Source organism: Pelecanus crispus, chromosome 9, assembly GCF_030463565.1.
Source record: "Pelecanus crispus isolate bPelCri1 chromosome 9, bPelCri1.pri, whole genome shotgun sequence".
NCBI classification, from domain to species: Eukaryota; Metazoa; Chordata; class Aves; order Pelecaniformes; family Pelecanidae; genus Pelecanus; species Pelecanus crispus.
In genome coordinates this window covers 14,259,564-14,283,441 of record NC_134651.1, presented here as the reverse complement: position 1 = coordinate 14,283,441, position 23,878 = coordinate 14,259,564, and the positions used below count along the sequence as shown (strand labels likewise).

At 44.3% G+C, this 23,878-nt stretch overlaps 2 protein-coding genes across 4 annotated transcripts; one reads left to right on the top strand and one right to left on the bottom strand.

The window, feature by feature from the left end:
• Positions 1–1,618: 1,618 nt before the first annotated feature.
• On the top strand, positions 1,619–10,360 carry UTS2B (urotensin 2B). 3 transcript variants are annotated; one of them, XM_075717054.1, is made up of 5 exons: positions 1,619–1,742; positions 4,001–4,102; positions 7,111–7,148; positions 8,491–8,581; positions 10,335–10,360. In XM_075717054.1, exons 1-5 carry the CDS (start codon positions 1,619–1,621, stop codon positions 10,358–10,360), a joined length of 381 nt encoding a protein of 126 aa, XP_075573169.1. The 3 variants fall into 3 exon arrangements, with proteins under 3 accessions (XP_075573169.1, XP_009482964.1, XP_075573168.1); XM_009484689.1 differs by having other exon boundaries at positions 8,491–8,584; XM_075717053.1 differs by having other exon boundaries at positions 1,619–1,772; positions 8,491–8,584.
• A 4,837-nt stretch (positions 10,361–15,197) lies between these two features.
• On the bottom strand, positions 15,198–23,408 carry OSTN (osteocrin). Its single transcript, XM_075717093.1, has 4 exons — positions 23,310–23,408; positions 20,257–20,474; positions 15,542–15,621; positions 15,198–15,220 (listed from the first exon to the last, which is right to left on the bottom strand). Exons 1-4 carry the CDS (start codon positions 23,406–23,408, stop codon positions 15,198–15,200), a joined length of 420 nt encoding a protein of 139 aa, XP_075573208.1.
• Positions 23,409–23,878: the final 470 nt, after the last annotated feature.

Below are 23,878 nucleotides of genomic sequence, written 5' to 3'. Positions count from 1 at the left end.
GTCCACCCTGGACTCCTGTGGTGTTCATGCAGCTATGGCCTCTGCTTCATGGGGTCTGCTCACTATTGACCAGTTTGAAACAGGCAGCTTAGGGAGATAGAGGTGGCTGGAAAAGTGTTCCCTGTAAGACATAGGTGTCCTTCAGTCCAGACAGAACTCTGTGAAGAAGGGAAGGGGAGTACTTCAGCTGGTTGATCACTGGTTCACCAGACTGAGAGAAAAGACAAGTTTGGTTTATTTGAACATATTATATCTGCAGGGAAAATTTTGGGATATTTCCTCAGTAAAGAAATATTCCTTAATGGAAGCATCACATTCATTTTCATAGGCTCTTCTTGCAAAAAAAATCTGAGCCTCTCCCCCCTCATTTTTTAGTAAAAAGTAAATATTAAAAAGGATATTAAAGGTTAGTCATCCTGTAGCTATCCAAGGTGCACAGCAAGTTGTAGGGAGAGCTGGGGACCAGAAGCCAAAAGCCCAAACATGGAAATGATATTGTCTTTTAGTTAAGATGAAATGCAGGTACCATCAGATGAAGATATGTTGGGTAATCTGGCATGATATGGTGTCAAAAAAGCACAAGAGGTGAGTCACTAGGAGTATATGTACAAGTCAGAGCTTGGCCAAAGTGTAGTACAGATGATTCAGTTCTGCAGAAGAAGCAGAAGTGAAGAACAAAGTTTAGCGCTGTTTCTATTACAACATTTTTCTTCGTAAGGTTGTAACAGAAAACTAGTAGCAGGTCCCTCATCAATAGTGATGGACAGGCAACGAATAGAAACCAAACAAAGCTGTAGTCACGACCTGAGAAGACATGGAATATTTGCAATGTGCCTCAATACTTTGCCCTAAACTAATAAAATATGGCTGTGCAGCCAGAACCAGCATCTGACCTTCCACTTCTTTTTTTCCCCAAGAAAAAACTGAAGACAGTTGCCCATCCTTGATGTATTCCATATCTGCTGCCAAATCTGCACTCCCCCACTCAGACACAATCCCAAAATAGGGTGTGATGCCTTTCCCGTTGACAAAGCCGTAAGTCACGGTGGGTGAGACACACTCAACATCCTCCAATCAGTTAAATGAAAAGAACTCTCCCCCTCTGTTTTCCACCACTTCAGCACTCATTATATCTTATATTAATTAATATAGGCACTAGGAAGTGAGATGATAAATTACAAAACCCCATTAACCTGATTCTGTCCAAACTGGTGACATACGGCAACTTGTACATTAGACAAATCTTCTTTGCTAATGTGGGAGTCCTCATGTCTGAACTCCATTAAAAGCAGCAGCCCCGAAAAAATATTTTTAATGTATGTACGTATGGAATGTATATCGACGCGTGTGGATGGTGCATGCCGGTGGGAACATCAGAATTCATTAGAACAGTCTGATATGAGATATATTGAACAAGTTCCATCTGACGTCTGTTACTGGGTTGTTCTGTCCACTCCCAAAGGAGTGAATCATATTGACAGGTTGAATTATATCTCAAGAGATATTTTTCTCCCCTCCTCCAAAGGCCATTTGCAATCACGGCACATCCACTGCTTCTTAAAAGTGAGCTCATCTGGCACTGGTTGCATTGAAGTCCTCCACCGTGCCTGAAGGAAGAATGCTTTTGGGTGGTGGGAAGGTGGAGAAGATGTGGTCTGCCCCGCTGTCCCTTGGAGTGCTAGCCATCTTGACCATGACTCTGTATGTCCCATCTACACATGGAGAGCCTTTTTTACTACAAGGTAAGCTGGAATACAGACTAGATGACACAGGTAGGTGGTTATCTTTTTGCTTTGCTTTGCTGCTTGTCATGGGCATGCAACACTTGCTTATCCATGAAAGAAAATAAAATGAACCTTGAGCTATACTAAACAATCAATTAACATGGGTACTGCCCAGAGACTTGTTCATATTAGAATGAGCTAAAGCTGTCCTTCTGGTCAGCAGCTGGTCGTGTGACACATTCTGCTAATCAGTAAAAATATCAGATCTGCTGAAATCTGGTAAGGATAGCTCTTTTTCTCCCAAAAGAAAATTTCCAAGGAAAAACATTAAAATATCAGAGAGTAGCAATTCCAGTATGCACCATATGAGATTTGACAGCTCATAAATGTCAGTAGTAGGGGGCTGCTGAACTTCTTTTATCCACAAAACTTCTTTATATGTTCTTCTCCCATAATTTAAATTAATCTTAGCTTGAACTTATTCTGCAGGGAAATGTCAATCATTAATCTTCTTTCTTAAAGAGTCTTGGCAGTAGGAAAAAAAAAAAGCAGCTAAATATAGGCTTGAAAATAACATCGCATTTAATATTATTTTTCCTCTTATATCACCTATTTATTTTTGTAATGACAACCAAAACATTCCTGAGGCTACTCTGTCTAAATACTGCTTCTGTTTAGTTTTTACTAGAGTGTTTATAGGGTTTTTTTTTCTGTAGCAAATCCCCCAAATGACTAAAAGTAGCTATTTTAAAATCATAACTGTCTTTCAGACTTAGGAACATGGTTTATAGCACTCCACACTAACTGCAAGTTTTACGCAGCATGTAGCTCTGCTAAGTCCCTCGGGTTTATTTCTAAAGATCACAATCAGGACCAGTGGCTTCAGCCGCAGCGTGTGGCAGGGTTGAGTCTGGCCAAATACACGGAGCATCACTTTGGCCAGGGCCCCTCTGCTTCTGCAGATTTATGTGACTTTGGCTAATGGAGCTGATTCCCACATACTCTTGAGCATCCTTGAGGCTATCTGGTACAATGTTTTGTCTCATGTATCAAAAATAATTGCATTCACCCCATCACAGCTATGTAGGGTTGATGACTATATGAGACCATTTTCTCCTTTCTTACTTCCTTGAACGGAGTGAGCAGAAGTCCTAAAGCTACTGGAATAAGAGAAAATAAGCCTTTCTGCATAATTTCTTTGCATTTTCCATGGATTCTGTAGGCATCTTCTAGGGCTTTTCAGGGTCTGGGTGTGGGGCAGGGGTGTTCAGACCAAAGATTTTGGGGAATGGCCATTCTTCCTGTAAAGTCTGGTTTCCGTTCTGTCATTCTCAAAAATGAATGCAACATTCAAGTTTCAGATGAGCCTGGAAATCTGTTCAGCAGAGCTGGGAGGGTCTCAGAGTCTTCAGTGCTCTGATTAGTCCTATCCCCTTTGCCCGTTGGTTTCTGCTGAACCCTTGAGCCTCACAACCATTCATTTGAGGGCATAGCCACAACCACTAAAGCAAAACCACTGAGAAAGCTCCCTAAAGGGGCCTCACAGAGAGGCCCAAACTGCGTTAGGACAGCAACTTGGGGAGATTTTTCCTGGAAAACAGAAAAATTCTGCGTGGCCTACAGCTACTGTAAGAGGCTTCCTCAGGGATAAAGAGGCTCACTTTAAACTCCTCCACACTTTGGCTCTGTTCAGGAAGAATCCTGGCAATCAGATAGAGCAGCCCCAAGGCTGAGTGAGTGCAAGAATAGACTGCAGGGCTGCAGGGCTTTTCAGCTACGGTGTCCACACGTCAGCCCTCATGAGGAGCAAGTTCCCACCTCTATCAGCCCTGGGAAGATGGATGGGGTGAGAGCGGATCACCTGCCATTTTGCAAAGAGAGGCTCTTGTGGGTTGCTGTCTGGCTTTGCAGAGGCATCTGCTACATATGCCTTGCAGAAGAGGTCAAGACTGTTTAAATCAAGGTGATGTCTCCAGCTCTCTGCAGCCAGCCATGCTGATGAGGCTGCAGTGAGACTGGCCAGCAGCCCAGAGCTGGCAGGGAGGACTCCCCTGTCTTGCACCCTTTCATTGCACAGCCCTCACTGCCTGGACATTTTATTCTGTGCTCACACATCTTCCTCTTCCCCTGAGCTCCTTTCACCCTGACAAAGTGCTGACAGGAGATATTTTCCTTCCACTTCTTAGCCTTCTTAATTTTTGTTTTAATGTTGGGGGCTGGAGGGTCCACCCTTTTTGTCATTAGAGATTGAGAAAGGTGTGTTTTATGTGCTGTAGAGAACCGAGTGCTTCCGGAGAGAGGAGACACAAATCACGACAACACCCTGCTGACTCTGCTTCTTAATAAGAAGCTTGCATGGCGGAGACCGGAAAATATTGGTAAGTGAAGGGGACGGGAGATCTCAGCTTCTCGAATCTGTGTTTGCATGAATGTAAGCAACCTGCTCCTCAGGTTCCTCAGAAATACTGACTGCTCAGAAAGTGGAAGAACCCAGTATGGTGCCTACACGTGATTAATGTCAGGTGTTCTGCACCATGGGGCTCCTGGACCTGCTCTTGCAATGCGAGGTAAAGCTGCCCAAAACCATACACCCTAGATCTTCAGATGCTCAACATTGAGCTGCCAAGGGAGCATGTGTGTGTACATAACTAATAATAAGAAGAGATGCTGCTGAGTCCCTGTGCCCTTGCTATCCCTGAGATGTTGTGTGCTACACCTGGGGCGTGGGGCAGCCTTGGGAGTCACCTCTCCACCCACACCCCATACAGCCCCATGTGCTTTTGAGATACAGCTCAGTGTCTTGCTGGCATGCCAAAACCAGCAGCATCTTGTGAGCACATGGAGCAGTGGGGCGGCATCAAGATTTTGCAGAGAGCATATGGCTGAGATCCCTTGGGGTCAGTTGTAGGTTGGGACAACAGCAGCGGGAGCTCCCGTCTGAGCCTGAGCCCCTGCTACTGCTGCAAGAGGTTAACACAACAGGCTTTTCCCACACAGTGGAGAGGCCAAAGACAGGCCATGTGGAGGCTTTTCCTGTCCATGCTTTGTGAACAGGCACCAAATTTAAAGACACCCGCATGTTGCAACAGCGTCTAAATTCAGACCTGCTGAAGAGAAACTTAGGCTTTCCATGACACTACTCACAGCGATCACAAGCGCCATATGGATTACAGGGGTCAGCTATTCCCACGGCCACCGCAGCCAGGGGAGGGTTTGGGCCGTATGTGGTGGTTTCAGAGCAGGAAGCTGTCCTTCCCTGTGAAAACAGCTGAGAACAGGGCCCAGCAAAAATTTTGTTAGGAAAATCCATTCGTCAAAATCCCTCAGGGCTCTTCCCCAGCCCCTTGTTAACGCAGTGAGGCAGTGGTTAAACAATCCTGGGACAAATAAATAAACACAAATAAATCAAGTCCTTATACTAACAAAGGCATTCTTCTTGCAAAGGGGATGCATTCAAGAAATAACATTTTTATGATTGGTTTATGGATTATTGCACTTATTACTCCTAGAGGAAAGGCTGCATTTTATGCCAGACAATTGAATATAATGAATCTCTGAGCAGAGCACAGACAGAGGATTTACAGCAGGCAGTTTCTCAAGGTTTCATCCATAAATTAACTTCCTTCCTCCTGCCTGAGATAATCTGTTCCAAATTTCGACCGCTGTTCATTTTCCCTTCATAGCAGTCATTGGCCAAGCTTACAGTTTGCAGAAAGTCGAACCAAAATAGGCACTTGAAACTCTGAAAGAGGTAAAAATGTGTATAATAATGATAATAATAATAATAATCTCTTAAGTGGCACTTTTCATTTGTAGATATGCAGGCCTGGCTGTCTCTACCTTATGGATATGTAAAAACTTGCTTAAGAGGAATCTGCCTGAGGTCATTGCTGGCAGTGCCAGGAACAGAGCTCCCACCTCCTGACTCCCAGCCCATCCCCGTGCCCATCCCCATCCCGTCTCTCAAACCAAGCCCTGATGTAATGGATTTGCTTAGGAACTGCTGCTTTTTCTGTTGGGTGAATATCTGTCAGAACATATTCAGGATTTTTCAATCAAATTGTTACCTTCTCAAAGGAGAAACTGAGAAGGCAGTCAGCTCTTTCTTGGCACGCTCCTGCTCAGTTTCAAATGTTTAAAAAAAAGCCCAAGTCTGATGATGCATCTGTGTGCTGAAGTCTTATCTGAAATCAGGGGGAATTACGTCCTAAATCCCCTTGGAGATGCAGATGCCTGCTGCCACATTAGGAGCAGACAAAGGAGGCAGCTCCAGGGCTGGGTCTTGGCTTTCTTGTGGGGCTCAGCAGAGGCATTCTTTGGCTCTTTCCTGGCTCTTCTGCTTATTTTAGTGCATTTTTTTCCCAAACTGGCACTTAAAACCAGCTGATCACTTTGCATTTCCCTCCCAGGAGAACTGCTGTAGTCCAGTCACTCAGCTTTGACTGAGCTCATTTTTTCATGGTGCTTTCCATTGTTTCAGCTATCCTATTAAAAAAAAAAAAAAAAAAAAAGCTGGTTTTGACATCAGTTTGAGTCTGGAATAAGGTACCTCAGTCTTCAAGAGGAGTGAGACTGAAATCCCCCATCCCTTCCTGCAGCTTTCCCTATTGCTAGTCCAGACCCTTCCCAATTCAGCTTGAGATTTTAGGTCCCGTTCATAGGCACCTAACTTTCCTCATTCTCCTCGATGAGATATCTCAGGGCAGCTCATTCATCCATCTGCATAATTTCTTGACATTTTAGTAAAGTACTGCTCAGCCTTGGGATCTCTAAGTCTGATCTATGAATCTGGTCCCCAGGTCCCTGTGCTCCCCTAACATTTAGAAGTGCAAACCCCATGCATTCACTGCTATGTTACTTTTCCTGTTGCTCCACTCTGCCAGCCCTGATGTTTGCTGACTTACAAAGCAATAAGCTATGCTAGGCTGAATCTGTGTCTTCTGACTTCTGCCTGTATGGGTGCTGTGAGGGTAAACAAGTCTTAAAGGAAGCAGTGGGAGTTCATAAAAAAGGCCAGTGACAGAAAAACCAGCATTAAGGATTTGCTGTTATCAGGATGAAAATTAAAAAGCAGCAAAGAGGTTCACCTGAGTTGGTATCACACAGTACGTGACCTTGTTGGGCCAATCCCCCTAGAGCATGGTGAATGATAAAGAAGCCTCCCTCACAATGGAAAAGTAGGGTGAAGTCCCATAGAATTGAGCAAAGAAAGCCTGCTTTTCTGTCACTGTTTCTGCTACCATAGATTTGAAGATCACTATGAGGAAATAAATGATAATGAGGTCTTTTTTTGTCAACCACTGAAGAGGTTAAATGAAGAAACTGTTTTGGATTTGAGCTTTGGGAAGCAATGCAGATACTGATGTTACTCTCTCTGTTCTTGCAGACTGGGAGCTGGCAAAGAAATTTGAAGAGCTTGAACAGGTGAGGGGAGCAAGTGCACAGACACATACATGCATACTGTTGCACGAATAGCCGAACAACTGTGTATATTGTCTTTATGCCCTATTCTTCTATCTTTACATCCTGCTACTCTCCATTCTGCTGCTATAATGTAAGCATGTATCACACAAAAGGAAAAGCAGAAGTTGGGCTACATAGTTGCACAAGCTAGAAGAGATAAAAAGAGAGCAAGGCTATGATAGACTAGTGCAGTAAAGGCTGAGGCAGCTCTTGCCTCTTCCACCAGTGAAAGGCCAGCGAAGGCTAAACCAGGAAAAAAAGCAGACGCCAAAGGAAATCTCCATGGAAGAAAAGGGAGGGAGAAGGGGAGATCTTGCTGCCTTTCTAGGCATTGCATCAGCTGGCTGCATCTGCTAATGGGTTGAAGTTAGAGGGCTAACCTCTGCACACCTAATCCAGGCTGATTTTTATCTGGGCCCTTTATTAGTAAGGGAGGCCCAACCCAGGGTCAGAGCCCTGCTGTGCTGTGTGGAGTGCACACACACAGAGACAGCAAGAGGATGCCCCATCCTGCACCGAGTTTCCAGGAACAGGCAAAGGCGTGCAGCAACCTTGACGTGGCTCCCACTGTGCCCCAAACTCCACAAGCCGTGGAAGCCCTTTTTACCCTTTCTCAGGCCAGGTCCAGCTGTTGACATGGATCCTGGAGGTCCTGCTGGTTCCTCTTAGCACTTTTCACTTCAGACTGAAAAAACACAGTGCGGTATGCCAGATGGGAGGCTGTCAGCTCCTACCCCAGCCCCTCGCTCCAGTGCTGAGGGACAGTAAGCTCTGGCTTCCTGGGAGCAACACTGCCAGAGCAGAAGTCTAGATCATGGCCATAGATGTTCCTGTAGCTACAGGCGGAGAAGAAATACCATGGATTTTCCACATTATAACCAAGGGAAGTTAGCAAGAGCTGGGGGGGAGAGAGGAGAGGGACAGCCCAGAGCAATGGGAAAACTGCTCTCTGCTGCAGTGGGTGGATGCCCCAGCACTGACTTGACTCTTGGTGCAATATCCTTCTATGCAGCTTCCTCTCCACAGGTGTTTGCACCCTGGGGTAGGAGGGAAGAGCAGAGTATGCCTACGCTGCTGCCACCAAACAAGCAGCTTAATGGAGGAGGACATGAGGAGGTGTGAGTGCTCCAAAGGCAGATCCTCCTGGAATGGTCCTGCTCCAGGGAAGGCCCTGTCTTCCCCAGTGATGCTGTCAGCCAGGCTGCCTGTACCTCCTGCCTCTGAGCCACCCTGCACTATCCAGCATGCTGTGGAGCTCCTCATGATGGGGCATTTGTTTACTGCTGTGTTTGTTTTTAAACAGCTGGAGAAGTTGAAGGATCAGCTCTCAACTGAGGAAGGGTCAGAGGTGGCCTATGCCTTGGAAAGTCTCTCAGCATCCCAGCCCAAAAAACGTGGTAGGTGTCGGCTTAGAGCCCTGCAACCATCCTGTCCAGCTCTCATCTCCAGGGCTTCCTTTCTGCAACAAAGACAGTGACAGTAAATATGCCCCAAATATGCTGAAAAACAGGTTGGCAGCTTTTCTAGCAGTCCTGGCCCTCTCTTGTTAATGGCTGGCTGTTTCAGCAGCTGGTGAGAAGGACTGTGTACCCAACCCTGTCTGCTGTCAGGGCAGATACACTGGGTCATCTCACCCAGGACCTCACTGGAGGCAGTCAGTGCTGCATCCCTCTTTTCACAGAGGAACATGGGGTTATATGAGCAATGAGTGCCTGTCCTGGAGGGGGTGAGTTCTGTATGAACATGTCCCCACAGTGTACCCATCGCTTTGCTCTGGGCACAAAGCTAGTGCTGAAGGCATAATGAGGCATGTGGACTGTATGCATTCCCCTCTGCCAAGGTCACTGCCTCCCTACAGAGAAAAAAGCAGCACTTGTTTGTGCTGCTGAAAAGCAGCTAAAAAGGATGTGGAAATCAGCCAAGAATGCAGGGAACTAAGATCTGGTAGGTCCCCGAGTTGGTCTCCAAGCGTTGTCCAGTCTGTATGCAGTCTGACTCAGGAGCATATTGCACCACTGCTCCTGCAAGGCTGCCCCTGACAAGCATGTGGACAATGCTGTTCACTCCGTCTTTCTCTGGATTCCTCCACAAAGCAGTGCTGCTGTAAACCAGAAGTCACTGATGATACATCTGGCCTAAAAGCAAAAGAGCTAGTTCTGCCCTTACCCCACATGCTCTGTGCACGTGCAAGCTGACAACCTGCAAGACAGCCAAGAGAAAAATCTCTTTGTGCAAGGCTTACTTAAGTGCTTAGGTGATCCTTAGACAAGCTGCAATTTATAAGCAACCTTGGAGGCTATCATTAATTTGGCTAATCTAATTCATGCCCCTACCAGTCCGGAAGGTTCAATTGTAGATAAAACTACTTCCCTCTGCCAGGTTTAAATCAGATTCTGCCAGAAATTAAAGCAGAGAATCTTTGCCTTCATCTAAAGTCCTTCCAGTCTGGGAGGAGCTCGTGTCTCAGCATGAGCACTGCTGATTCAGTAGAAGCTTTCTCCCTAGATTCTGCTTTCAAAAACCAGGCAGAAATCTATCCTCATACTTGACAATAGGAGACCGACACAGGATTCAAAGAACAGGGCATGCTGGTGATACAGCTATTTTTTCCAACAAAATGTGCATCCTTCCCTAATCTAGTCATCTTAGAAGATCCCACAGAGATCAATGCTGTTTGGAGGACAGTTAGCAGCAGAGTGGTAGAGTGACTGGATTTTAAAAAAAAATCATAAGGACCAGATCCGGTCTCTCCAAGTCAGCATCCTGCTGTTCCAGTCAGCTACAGGTGAAAAACCCTGCACACACCTCTGAAGCAGAAAAACTGCTGGCCAGTAGACAGGAAAGAAAAAGCTGATCCCTGATGTTGCTGAAGTAGGACAAAAGGAAAAGCAAACCCTTATAAATCAAGCAACATGGAAACAACTTTTAGACCCCTTATTTACACTATAAGCAGCTAAAAGAAACACCTTCTAAAAGTGTTATATGAAGTCAAAGGTGGTTATTGAGTTTTGCCCAGAAACCACAATGCTGGCTTCACACCCCAACTCTCTCAAGACCTGGGGCTTTTGAAACCCACTCCAGAGCTAGAGCAGGAAGATGGAAAAAGTCCTTTGGATGCTAACATCTTTCTCTTGTATCCCTTCCCAGCCTGCTTTTGGAAATACTGCATCTGAAGGTTTGCCAGGACTGGAGTATGAAGATGAGCCCTTCCCCAAACTGCCTTGCTGGGTATTAATGTGTTAAGAGTTTGTTCTGTTCTCTCATTGTGCTGCTAACTTGGATGCCATCCTCCATGACTGCACCACAGCCAAGTCTAACAGGGACTGTGACAGGAGCTGGTAGCCCACTACCACTCTCCACTGTTCCTTCCTTCCAGGTTTAACCTACCGCAATCTTCTACCTGGAACATGCTTCCCAACTTTCCTTGCTGTCCTGTGTGTGCCATTCAGTCTGCTGCCACTGTACACCCTTCCCCTTCTCATCAGGTCCCCCGAGGCACCAAACACTAACTCAGTTCCCCTGAGCTTGGGCCTCTGCCCACATCTGCAGACGTTGCTCATGGTGGTGTCTGGGTTTCCCGTTGCCTCCTACGAGCAGGTCTGTGATGACCTAACACCCACTGTTGGGACAAGAAGGCAGACTGGGTGTAATGTGAAGGGCTCAGGGCTGCCTGCCTCGGCTTGCTGAGCCAGAGCTGTTCCTTGTTGTGTCCCGTCAGTGTACACTGTAGGTTTGGGGGAGGACAGGCACAGAAGTCTGGATCCTTTGGATATAATTCCAATAAAGATTTTCTGTTGCACAGAAGCACGTGCTGTTTCCTTTCTCAGCCCCTGCAGAGGCCCACGGGGCAGCACATTCCCCTTGATGCAGGCTCTTGTTACCTTAATGGTTCATGTGAAGTTTACAATGGAAAAAAATCTCGCATTAAACACCTAGGTACAGCAACACTGGCCTGTTTTAATGTGCCTGATGAAGAGGCCCTTCCTTTTGACCAGAATTGGGAATGAGAGTTGGGTCTTCCTCACGGATATGTGTGGGCTGCTGTCCTCATAGAACTGGACCAGACCCACTGATTTCTACCTACTCACCCCAAAGAGATGATTTGAACAGAGATTTTTGGCTCATCTGGCTGGTCAGTGCAGATACTAGCTGGCTTTTTCTACTGCAGAATTATGTCTCCCCCTGCCCAAAAGGAAGACACCACAGTCCATCAGTGGGTCCTACATATATTCATCTTAAGTCACATTATCCATGTTTATTTGCAAAAACAAAGGACCATGTTCCCAAAGGTGTAAATTCAGAATGAATCCTGATGTTAACTCTGAGGTTTTCAACAGTGTAAATGAGAGCAGAATCTGGTAGCCACTGTGAATGTGTGGGCTGATTTTGACTAGAATTGAACTGTCTCTCCAGCCTTGTCGAGCCATGCTATTTAACTGTAGCTTGCATACTACATACTCTTCAAAACTTTATCTCTCCCGAAGCTATAATTACCATGCTACATTCATTGCCTTGGGCTCTGGCAAGAAGTGCACGCTTACCACAGCAGTACCTTGTGTGTACCTCATTAACAGGAGATCTATTCATCCTATTACAGGCCAAAGCCAGGATATATGGAATAAAACCAGCTTGATTATATCAGTGAGGTCTAATGACATGCAAAATAGTTTGCTGTTAGCATTAATTCTTTGTTATTTCCTTGGTAGTGATTCAGAACATTTCTCATTTTCTGTTGCTTTTGTGCAAGTGAAAAGGCATGTGGGAGCATACTTTCACATACCCTCACAACAGCACCAAATCCAGGAAAATATTATAGCTTACTGCCAAGAGAAGGGTCTCTCTTTCTTTAACAGTTTGGTGCTGCAGCTGAAAGGGAGGTATATTACAAGAGCTGCACCATGCTGCTTAGCAGTGATTTTTACCCCACATGGTGTGCTACATCCTATCAGAGCAATTATTTAACTGCTCATGGTACCCAAACTACCCCACCATATCTTCACAGGAACTATATGCTGCTGTGTTAGCTGCTTCTGCTGGAGTGATGAATAAGTGTTGAATGCAATTCATTTACTAATTTGAAGCAAAGGCAGTGATGATCTCCCTAGGCTCACCCTCAACATGTCACGGTGGGGGTTCTGTCCTTTCTCCTACACATGCAGAACAGAAACCCTTCCTCAGGTGCCACCTCCACATCGTGGATGCTCACACCTTACCCATGCTTGGGCAGTCACTCCTGCTAAAGTTAATGATCCACAGGCAATAATTAAAGGGATTTCCCTTAGACATTCTAGTAGACCATGTTGATTTATTAGCAGAAAATCCTCACAGGCATCTGAATGGATTTGCAAACAGGCAGCACAGGGCAAATCTAGCATGCAATGGATGCTGCGGTATATCCTCATTTCACATTTGTTGACATCCATGCTATGCACAATGACTGCAGCTATCCAATATTGTCTACAAAAACAAATTGTGGTGTTCAGCCTTTCAGACATCATCATATTTTAAACAGCCAATTTTAAACCTGCCAGTTTATGGATTTTGAAGAGTGCTTTTTGAGCCACAGGAGGTCTCAGTGTGCTCTGTGGTTGATGGGGCAGAGCAACAGAAAGGCTGTTGCTTTCTCCCAAGTAATCCACACAGTGAGGTGGGAGCCAAGAGCAGGACTGAAGCTTCCAGCTCCCTGTTCCAAGCAACACCACCACAGACACCTTTGTCCTGCTTTGCTTTCACATCACCCTTCAGATGGAGGGCATTTCTGCACACAACTTACAGGCTTTAAAACCCCTTTTTATCTGGAAGCCCAGGCTAATACCTGCCAACTGTTAGATACTTTTATAATCCAGCAGTGTCTTTGCAAAGCTGCTGTGTTAGCATTGGATTCCTCTGATCTGAGTCTCCCAAAATATGTCACACAATGTCCATGCTGCTTTTGACAAGACAGCTGTATGAGTGGTCAGGTCATCACTTCCATAATCTGCCCATGCCCCATACATATGGCTGCTTTGCAAGCAGATTATCTCCAGACTGTCCGGATGAGCTCAGTGCAAGAAGATAACTGTTTACCAAACCGCAGGGTGGGCTCAGGATAGGTGGTGGCAGTGCACTGCAGAGGACAGGGCCTGGGCTTGTCTGGAACTGCATTTGCAGACTTGCTTCTAGCATGGACAGAAAATCTCGAGTCAGCCAGTCTACATGCACCCACTCAATCCAGCTCTCAAAGCCTTCACCTGCAAACTTAAAGGAAGAAAATGAGCAGTGGGACCAGGGGAAAAGCAGGGAACAGAAACCCGAGACGACCACATATGGACTTACAGCCCTTCTTTCTTTCTATGACTTTCAAGAGCTCGGCCTGGAAAGCATCTGCGGTGTTTCATCTCACACACAAATACTGACAACTCACCCACCAAGAGAGAAATGATCACCTAACTCAGCTAGAGAGTGCTCTGCTCGATGAGAAAGATGGGGGCACCTCTTGATGTGATTCACTGGTTTGTGCAGCTGCTCTCAGCAGCATTAGCCTATATTGGAGATGTCATGAAAAGTTTCTTGCAAATTTTCTGTGGCTGGGCCAGTCCTGGTCTCAGGGCAGGGCTCTAAGCAAGAAGGAAAATGGGAAAGGCCCCTGCTGTAGCTGAGCTCTTCCCCCTCTCAGACATGAATTGGCTGCTACCTGCCCTTCTGAGTGGGACCCTCATCTCCCACCATGGCCTGAACAGGGGCAATTGCCCCAGAGTCCCAATCCTCACAATAGCTTTAACTTCAAAGACTCATTGACTTCCCAACTCCTTTCCTGTAGCTGACTGAGAAGCTGACTGTATTTTTCTCCATTTTGCTAGCTGATGGCCAGGTGCTTTGTGCATCATATAAGATTAGGAAATTAAAACTTAATTCCTATCTCCAGCCTAACACAGGTTGTTTGGCAAGAATAATTTTTTTCTTAGTCCTGCATAATCCCTTTCTCAATGGATCTTTTGCAATGCTAAGGATGATTTATACCCAAGAATAGCAATGCAAGGAATTTTGCTGACATAGACCAAAACCCAAGAAGGAGCATGTGAGGTTTAGAAAACATCAGCTAGGAATCTGAGCACTGAGATGTCAGCAAACAGCTCTTTTCAGCTATGTTTTATAATCTGGAAAGAAGTGAAAAGCATGAAAGAGCATTTAAGATAACCTGGTTTACTCTGAAGTGGAGGGGACATGTTTACATTTTACCAGTTTGAGAAATACTTGAACTTTTAGAGTTGGATGTCTGATTACGCCCTGTGCACAAATCAAGAGGCTAAAATAAGGCATATGACGCAGATGGCCTAGGAAGTAGATGACTTCATATTTGGATACTATCCTATGTTATGCATAGGGAAGAGTGAAATGTATTCATCAGCTTAGAGGAGGAAATTAGAAGTCTCACCACATTTCAGGATCTGCCATATGATGAAAACGTGTCTAAATATGGTGCAGAGATAAGAGAAAGACTACTAAAAACATCAGGACAAATACTAAGCTATTGTCACAGTTCTTATTCAGACTAACTTCTAGTGAAATCAGTAGACATCTTCTCCCAAACAGCAATTCAAATAAATTCTAGGTTTGCCCCATAACTGTTAAATCCTCCCTTCATCTACCAAACAAACACCCTCTTGAAACAAATGTGCAAAGCAAACCGTCTGCTTTTCATGGACTGCTGTTGGCATCTCTGGAAGTTTTATTTTCAATCCAAAAAATCTAACAGTCCTTGCTAGGATAATGAACTTCTGCAAGTTTAAGAAATAAATGCCATGCAATTAAACTATATACATATTTTCTGTTCTCTCCTATCAGTGACACTGTGCACAACTGTGAGAGCATTCTGACCTGATGAATTGAATTTGTTATTTGTAAATGCAACATTTGTAAAATACAACGTGAAACACATTTTGCAGGTCAATTCCTTGAGTGTTGTATCAGTCAATGACAAGACATGCTGTGATGCATCTTCTGTATTTCTCTAATGTTTCCAATACAGCATCAATCATTCAGAACAGAAGCACCTGCAGGCAGAAAAGCAGTAACCATTACTTTTTCCCATGTCAGAAATGCAACGCTTGGACAAATACACTGTAAGGTGGCCTACAGGAGATGAAAATGTTAGGAATACTTGTTTTCTTGTAGGGGGGTACTAAGTTGTAATTTAGAGCATTCAAGCTAAATTGACAGTCACAATCCATGTTATAAAAAGCCATCATTCCCCAAGACACTCTTTCCAAGCCTACTGGCATGACTTGAATACCTCCATGTAACTGAGAACAGGTGGAGTTCTCCGAGCCTGCCCACACCCGGAGTACTTTGGCTTACTTGCAGGAACTGCTAACCCTTGGTGTTGCCAAGACGGCTCACTCCAATCCGGTCAAGAGGAACTCCAAACCGTCTCTTAGGCAGCTCAACCACTTTCCTGCACAGGGAAAAAAAAAGCAAAGAAGGAGGGAAAGAATTAGGGAAAGACATCATAGGAGTAATCAAAATGTTACTACATCTTTAATTCCTCGATTCATTCCACTAACAGCTTATTGTTCAGACAGAACAGCTGTGCAGGAGCAGCCAAAGATGAGTGTTCAAAAATAAGATGCTTCACTTGTCTTACAAAAGAGTAGGCAGGAGTTGCATCTGTTTTACAGACTGGCTGACATTGATCCACTATCCCTGTTTTTATCTGGCAGCGAACAAATAACTTCACAGGTTAACTGCTATTCATAAAAGAAAGGAGATACACTGCATGTATAAAGGGGAATTGTTTCATGCATAGTATCATATATACTTCAGGTGACCCATTAGCCTGGATCTTTGAAATCTCCAGGGCCAACTGGGGCTAAGATAAGCAAGGAGGACAAGTCAGAGGAGCCCTAGCACGATTTTCCTATGGGGTCTGCTGCAATGCATTGTTCTCAAAATTGTATAGTAGCAACCCTTCGATGAGACTGAAAATGGGGGAGTTTTTGGGGGTTGGTTTTTTTGTTTTCCTCCATACAGTACATTTCCTGATGATTTGATGAATGAGGGCATGAGGGAAGTGTGAAAGAAGTTCTATGCAGAAATATTTTATTATGATTTTTTTAATATAAAAAAAAGAAGATTTCCCATCTTAATTCAGCATTTTGAGAATTTTTACCACCACCAAAAGTTTTATTGTAATTAACTGTGGAAACGGTAAGATTTTCTGCAGCTGAGAATAACCTCAACTTTTGCCCTTGGAAATACACGGAAGTGAAATGCAGGTCCAAGAGAAGCCTTGGAAGATGAACTCTTTTCTCTATATGTCCTTGTCAAGGATCACAAATATAAAGAAATTTTGTCCTGTAAGTTAGCAAATGCAAAGTACCTAGCAGGAGAGCATGCCACGGTGCACTTGAGTCTAACTCTGTGTTTTAGCACTGCCATGCTCACTTAGCCCGTGGCTCTGGGGGCTCTGCACACCCTGCCCAGGACTATCGTCTAGTCCATGGTCTCATCTGAGCAGTCTCCTTTCCTCACACCTCTCAGGCATGGGCTGAAGCCCAGAGGCATCATTTCAGCTTCAGCAGCCCATTTCACACTGCCTCTTTTCTAGCTACTTTTCAGATGAGGTCAATAAACGGGAATTGACAGTGTAGCACATACGGTGGGAGCACCACATCGGTCGCGCGGCAGTGGCTACAGAACATCGCAAATGAAGGGGAGCCATTTGTATAGCCCTCACTCTCCCTTCCTCAAACACCCACGTATCCAGCATTGTTGCACTAAGCCATAGGGAAAGCAAAGGGAAGGAAAGCCAAGGGCTGATCCTCGGTCTGCTGCCTTAAGGGCAGCACTCTTTCCCCCCAGGTGTAGGCACAAGCTGGTGTGGGGCAGGTGGGAGACTTGGGTTGCTGGAGTCATACTGAGCCTGACTTGATAAAAAGGGGAATTAATTTCCCATGTTGGATTGTGGGGGTGGTGGTGGTGGTTCTGCATCTGCATCAATAGTTGTAACACCCTCCTGCTCTGTAGTTAAACAGAGAAGGAAACCGTAACCTCACGCCAAGGGGAAAGGCTGAGCAGGCAGGCAGGCAGCGGAGCTTCCCCTCTCGTGGCCATCCCGGGCCACAACAGCACAGCCACCGCTCCCGCCACAGCCTGCTGCGCCATTTCCATCTTCCAAACCAGACTGTGCCTATTTCAGCACTTACTAGGGACAAAGTGATGCTCTCTATTTAAAATAGCCTTTTCTAAGATTTCAGGAGTCTCTTTCTCTCCCTCTGTCTATGGATCTTTCTACACCCTCTGAAGACTCATGTTTTGTTGCATGCTTTTCTCATGCTCTCAAAGCTTTATAAATTGGTGCTGATGAGCAAGATTAGGATCTGGGACCTCCTGTAACTGGTGGGTTCCACAACAATCTGTTAAGTGGACTTATATTTGAACTGCTCTTTTCCAAAAGTTTCTGCTGTGTTGCCAGGCACTGCACACACTGTTAATTCTGGGGGCTGAATCTTTTTAACAGCTTTCACACTTCAGAAGCCGTTATCTGGTCTCTAAATGTAACCATCTCAGCTGGTACAGGAATGGGCTGTTACCTACTGTGTGCATAACAGTTCTCTGTTTTACTCCTCTAAGTTCAGCAGCCCCTGCCTGTTTCCACCTAAAGGTACAGCCTTTCTACTGTTTTGTAGCACTCATCTGAGCTGCAGTCCACACTGATGGTAGCATCTAACTACCAATGCAGTGATCAAGGCAGCTCAGATGGTTCTAACAAATGAGTCAACCCCAAACTCAAAAGCTAATTAGCTCCCCCAAAGTGATAACCTCAATGCAAAACTGCAAAATGTGCTGATGATGCTGGGAAAGGAGGAATTTTGTGCAGTGTGTCACTCATTTGCATGAGCTCATTATTCAGAGATAAGCTGTTAGAAAACTTGAACAATTTTCACCATAATTCCCCTTTTTTGTGGTTTTTTTTTTTTCCTTGTACTGTACATAGAATGAAACAAGATTTCCACCCAAAAAACATGAGACAAATTGGGAATACCATGTACTTTTACAAAAAAGGCACTGCAGCTTCAAAAATTACCTTCTATTTCTTCCCCTGGAAAGGGAAAACATGCTAAAAAGCAAACAAAGAATAGGCTGATTCTGATCTCTTGAAGAGATATACAGAACAGAATAGTTCTACTCAAGGTTTTAAGAATTTCATATTTTATCGCTTTTGGCTGCAGTCAAAATGTCCTAGTAGCAGACTGGGTGGATAAATGGAAAAACAAGAAAATATTGCAAAACTCTGTTTGAAAAAAATACTTGTAATGTTAACTGGCTCTTGTGAATATTTTCCACTTCCAGATTAAGCTTTAAGCGTGTTATTAAATACTTTGTGGCATTGGGGATTCCATCCAAAAGAAGACAGTTACCAGAAGAAGGGAACAAGACAGTTAAGCTCTTTCAGATATAGCAAACAGCCCCTTGAGCTTTGCCCCAACTCACTGGCTTTCCCCAGCCATATCAAGTGTCATTGCTTAGCACTGTTAAAAACATGCTTATCTTCAAACGCGTACTGTGAAGGTATTGCTGTACTGATTAAACTCTGGCTTATCATAAGTTGATCAAGGTCTTGAAGCCCATTCTATTAACTGTCTGCCCATTTTCACGGTGTTGTTCTTCTTGCTATCCAAGACGTGCACACGACCATGCCTTCTCTTCACCCCAGCACTGGGAAAACCTAGTCCTGCCCCTCTGCTTTTGAACCTCAGGCATATTTTTGCTTTAGATAGCCTCATGATCAAAAAGGCAGTTCTAAACTGCATGTTAGTTCACATCAGTGGAAAGAAATGTACTAAAAAAATGCATATGCTTGAATGTTCTTTGTTAGCTGTATGGCACTGTGGGGATAAATAGCCCTGCAGAGGGACCTGGACAGGCTGGATCGATGGGCCAAGGCCAACTGTATGAGGTTCAACAAGGCCAAGTGCTGGGTCCTGCACTTCGGGCACAACAACCCCATGCAACGCTACAGGCTTGGGGAAGAGTGGCTGGAAAGCTGCTCAACAGAAAAGGACCTGGGGGTGTTGGTTGACAGCCGGCTGAACATGAGCCAGCAGTGTGCCCAGGTGGCCAAGAAGGCCAACAGCATCCTGGCTTGTATCAGGAATAGTGTGGCCAGCAGGAGCAGGGAGGTGATTGTTCCCCTGTACTCGGCGCTGGTGAGGCCACACCTGGAACACTGTGTCCAGTTTTGGGCCCCTCAATACAAGAAAGACATTGAGTTGCTGGAGCATGTCCAGAGAAGGGCAACAAAGCTGATGAAGGATCTGGAGCACAGGCCTTATGAGGAGCGGCTGAGGGAACTGGGGTTGTTTAGCCTGGAGAAGAGGAGGCTGAAGGGAGACGTTATCGCTTTCTACAACTACCTGAAAGGAGGTTGTAGTGAGGTGGGTGTTGGTCTCTTCTCCCAAGTACTTAGCGATAGGACAAGAGGAAATGGGCTCAAGCTGCATCAGGGGAGGTTTAGATTGGATATTAGGAAAAATTTCTTCACAGAAAGGGTAGTCAAGCATTGGAACAGGCTGCCCAGAGAGGTGGTGGAGTCACCATCCCTGGAAGTGTTAAAAAAATGGGTAGATGTGGCACTCTGGGACATGGTTTAGTGGGCATGGTGGTGTTGGGTTGATGATTGGAATGATGATCTTTGAGGTCCTTTCCAATCTTAATGATTCCTAGTTTTTACTTTCATTAAAAATAACCCAGCCACCAAGCCAGGAGGCGTGGGGTTGCTACTCTACCCTTAATTGGTTTAGTGTTGGACTTGGTAATGTTAGGTTAATGGTTGGACTGGATGATCTTAAAGGTCTTTTCCAACCTAAATGATTCTATGATTCTAGTGCATGTATTATTCATCACAGCTGAAGGGTTACACACCATGCAACCAGACTGGTTTCTGTAGAGATTCTGGTACCCTGATCAGAGGCACCTCACAACCGACCAGTAAAAATGCTGGTGGCTAAAGCTAACCCATCTGTATCCAGGATACCTACCAAAAGCCTTCTTCCAACTTTATCACTGGTAGGAGCATCTAAGAATTTACCTCTGTTTGCCTTTAGCATCCACAGAGGTTGAAGAAATCCTGTCGATCGGGGAGCCAAATCCTGGGAAACTTCTTTTCTTCTTGGTCTCAGTCACCTCATTCTCCAGAGAAACCAGCTCATCAAGAAGGAACAGTTTGGCTGCCAGGTTGGTGGCTGACTTCTCTTCGCCAACAATGGGATGTGCTCCCATGCCCAGAGCAGCAGAAGGCTCCAAAGGCTGCAAAAGAAATGGGGTATGTTTGTTTGCTGCTCAAGTTCCAGAAAAAACATTTCAACCAGTGTCACAGCAGCAGTCTTATAAATACATAATCACTAGGATACTAAACCTGGGCCAATGTTTTACAACAAAGTTCCTTCTGTGAAACGTGGCCATTTTCCACCCACAGGAGTTTGCCATAAGAGGTTGGGATTTTTTTTTTTTTTGATAGAATTGAACTCGCCTCCATTATTATTGCAAGAATTATCAAAATGTATTCCTTCACAAAGCCTGTTTTTGCAGGCCAGCCCACTACACCAGCACTGTGATTAGTATCACCTATAGCATGAGCTGAGTAATTTAATCCTTTTTAAAAATGCAATCACTATTACTACACTCTAATATCCATCCTGATATTTTTCAGAAAACTAATTTTCATTTTTTAAAAGAATGCTAATAAATAGTAATGAAAACTTACACAGAACTTTTCATCCAAAGCTGACAAATAATTGTTATGCAAAAAATATCCCAAGATAAACTTGCTCAGCACTGACATTCAGAGAATTTATACAGTAACACTACGTGGGGAGGAGGAAAGGAAAGAACAGTAATTTTGACTAAGCATTTTGAACCTTAGTTATGATATTAGGCTCAACACCTTTTCAAAACCAAACTCTACTTCACTATGTGGAATAGTTGAGAATATTAGGGTCTATCAAGAGAAAAATGAAACAAATCAAAGTGAAATATTTGCTTTGTAAATAACAGAAAAATATAGGGCAGCAGCTAGTCTATGAAAGCAGGTGTCAAGCTCAAATCATTCTTTCTTCAGATGAAATATTTGCCTTCTTGCTCTGATTGATCTTCATGGAATTAGATAAAAATTTCCAACCAAAACATTTATTATGTGCCTTGAAGCAGGTTTTCCTCTCTCTTTAAAAGCACACCACTATCTTTCTTATTCATACACGGTGGGTTTAGTACAAATGTAAAGCAAGCCATCACATGCATGATGTAATATGCTTGTATTTACTGCGGTCCACACCATAGTTGTGGTGATGACATTTCCCACTACTGATGGGTGTCATAACTGGTGATGGAGTCTATAAAACTATGATCTTTATATAAGGAGGAGCACATGACCACAATGATCACACAAATGATGTAGCACTGTTAATACTTTTGTAAAGGATCTCATATTGTCCTCTGACTTGACTTTTTATGAGCCTCAAGTGCACTGAGCAATCCTTTCTGTTCCCATTCAGGGTTATAAAATTTTCATAGAAGTTTGCAACAAAATTACGCCTTTAAAAAAGACTGAACTCTCCCTTCTGGTTGGTGGGGATAAATATCTACAATAACACTTGAAACTAGAAAGTAAAAAATAGCCTCTGCTCTTGAGTACTTTGTGCAGTCCCACTTACTTGGTCTTAAAAAGGATATAATAGAATTGTAAAAAGTAAAGAGACAGCTAAAATGATAATAAGAAGTAGACAACAGTTTTCTTATGGTGAACCACTGAACAAAGCACAACTTCACAGATAAGCAAAGAGGTAACTGTGGTGACAGGGGTACAGTGGAGGGTTTATAGACTTACGAACAGCAAAGAGGTGAATAAAGATTTGTAATTTTTTCCTCAAGAAAAAGAGCTCCCCAGTCCACCCAGTTAAGTCACAAGAAGGTGCATTTAAAATAAATATAAGGAGCTACTTTTAAATACAGCACAGATGAGTGGAATACATTGCCAAAGGACATCATGGATACCAAGATTTTAAACTGTTTCAAAGACAAATTCAGGCCCAGCAGCAGCTAAAACATGCCCTGGTCCAGCACAAGTCGCTGGATCAGGAAGATGTTCTGTTCTTATATTCTTTTCATAAAAATCTATTATTGACAGGGACAAGATACCAGGTCTTTGTGGCATCAGAATAGCAGCTGCTGCAGCACTAATGTGGGGAGTGGTTCCCCCAAGCCCTATTTTCTATAACAAATACTGTTTTGTATAATCGGGGCATGCTCACTTGAAGACAGACAGCAAGGTAGAAGGATCCATCAGTATTCTTCAGGATGCCTCTAACTTCTAAGCTGATCTTAAAAACTTATGTAAAGACCCTACAGCCAAACAGTGCTACTTTGATTAAATTTTTAGATCCTTGATGTTTTTACGGCATGAAACCGTTACATAAACACCTTTCCTGCCAGATATGTTCTATGTCAAAATGACATGAAAAAAAAGAATGAAGCAGAAGTATTTTCAGGTGCAACTTCTGCATATTGTACTGGATGAAATGTGAGACAGTTCTCCCATTTGATCCACTTCTTTCCTTCACAAGCTTAGGCAAGTTCCTTTGCTCCTTCCCTCTCCTTGTCTCTTCTGTCTACTTTAATTTGTAACTTTTGTGCAGGTCATCTTCTCTCAGGGATCTTCTTATGGCTTCTGAAAGCTGCAGACTTCTCATGCTATTATTTGTTTTTAAGAAGAAGAATGAAACCTTCCTTTCAGTGTTAGAAGAGTTTGCTCCCCTCCCCCCCATCACTTCGTTCCCCTCTTCAGGAAGTTCTCTATCCAAAGTCACTGGACAATGGTTTAGCATACAGAAAATCCCATGCTGCTTCTGGAGAGGTTGCATGAATCCGAGTGAGACTTAATTCTGTCTGTCCTCCCAAAGCCATGCATTTTGCATCACTCTTTTCACTGGGGAAGTTGTACTGCTCCTGCCTTGCCCTCACAGAGTCAATATCGATTGTTCACCTTCCAACACAATTTGGAGACTGTGCTGTCTTCCACACTCTGTGGCCAAGAACAACCAGAGGAAGAGCAGGGTTATGTGACAACCACCAGAAACATTCACCTACCTCTGGCGCTGCCTCCGCGAGAAGCACTGAGCTAGAGTGCCACTGCAGCAAGGTAATCACAAGGGCCAAATGCACCACAACAAGCTGGAACTGCAGCATCTGTAAAGGAGAATGATCTATTAATGGCTTCACAGATGCATTCCCAAGTTCCCAGAGGAACCTCGCTCCAAAGGTCTTTAAGAAGTGAAAGCAAAGGGAGATTCTGTTCCCATGGCTGTTTATATGTTTTATCTTACAGAGTCATTGCATAAGAAACAGATAGTGTCCTTCACCTCTGGGTGCAGAAGCAGGTCCCTCCTCTTTGCTCCTTTACAGCCCTGCAAATCCTTTAATTCCTTTCTGCACAATGGGCCAGTCCTTGCAGTGGCATGAGTAATGAAGGCAAATTTGTGTTAAAACCAGATGAACTAGACACTCACTTGTAAGCAGGCAGACTTTGGCTCAGCCACCCAGGTTGACCCTGACCTCCCCACATGCTGGACAGATGCCTAAAGCTGTTAAAGAAATCACATACCTCCCCATCAGCATTTTGAAAGCAAGGCTGCATTTCACCAGTTCTCAATATGACT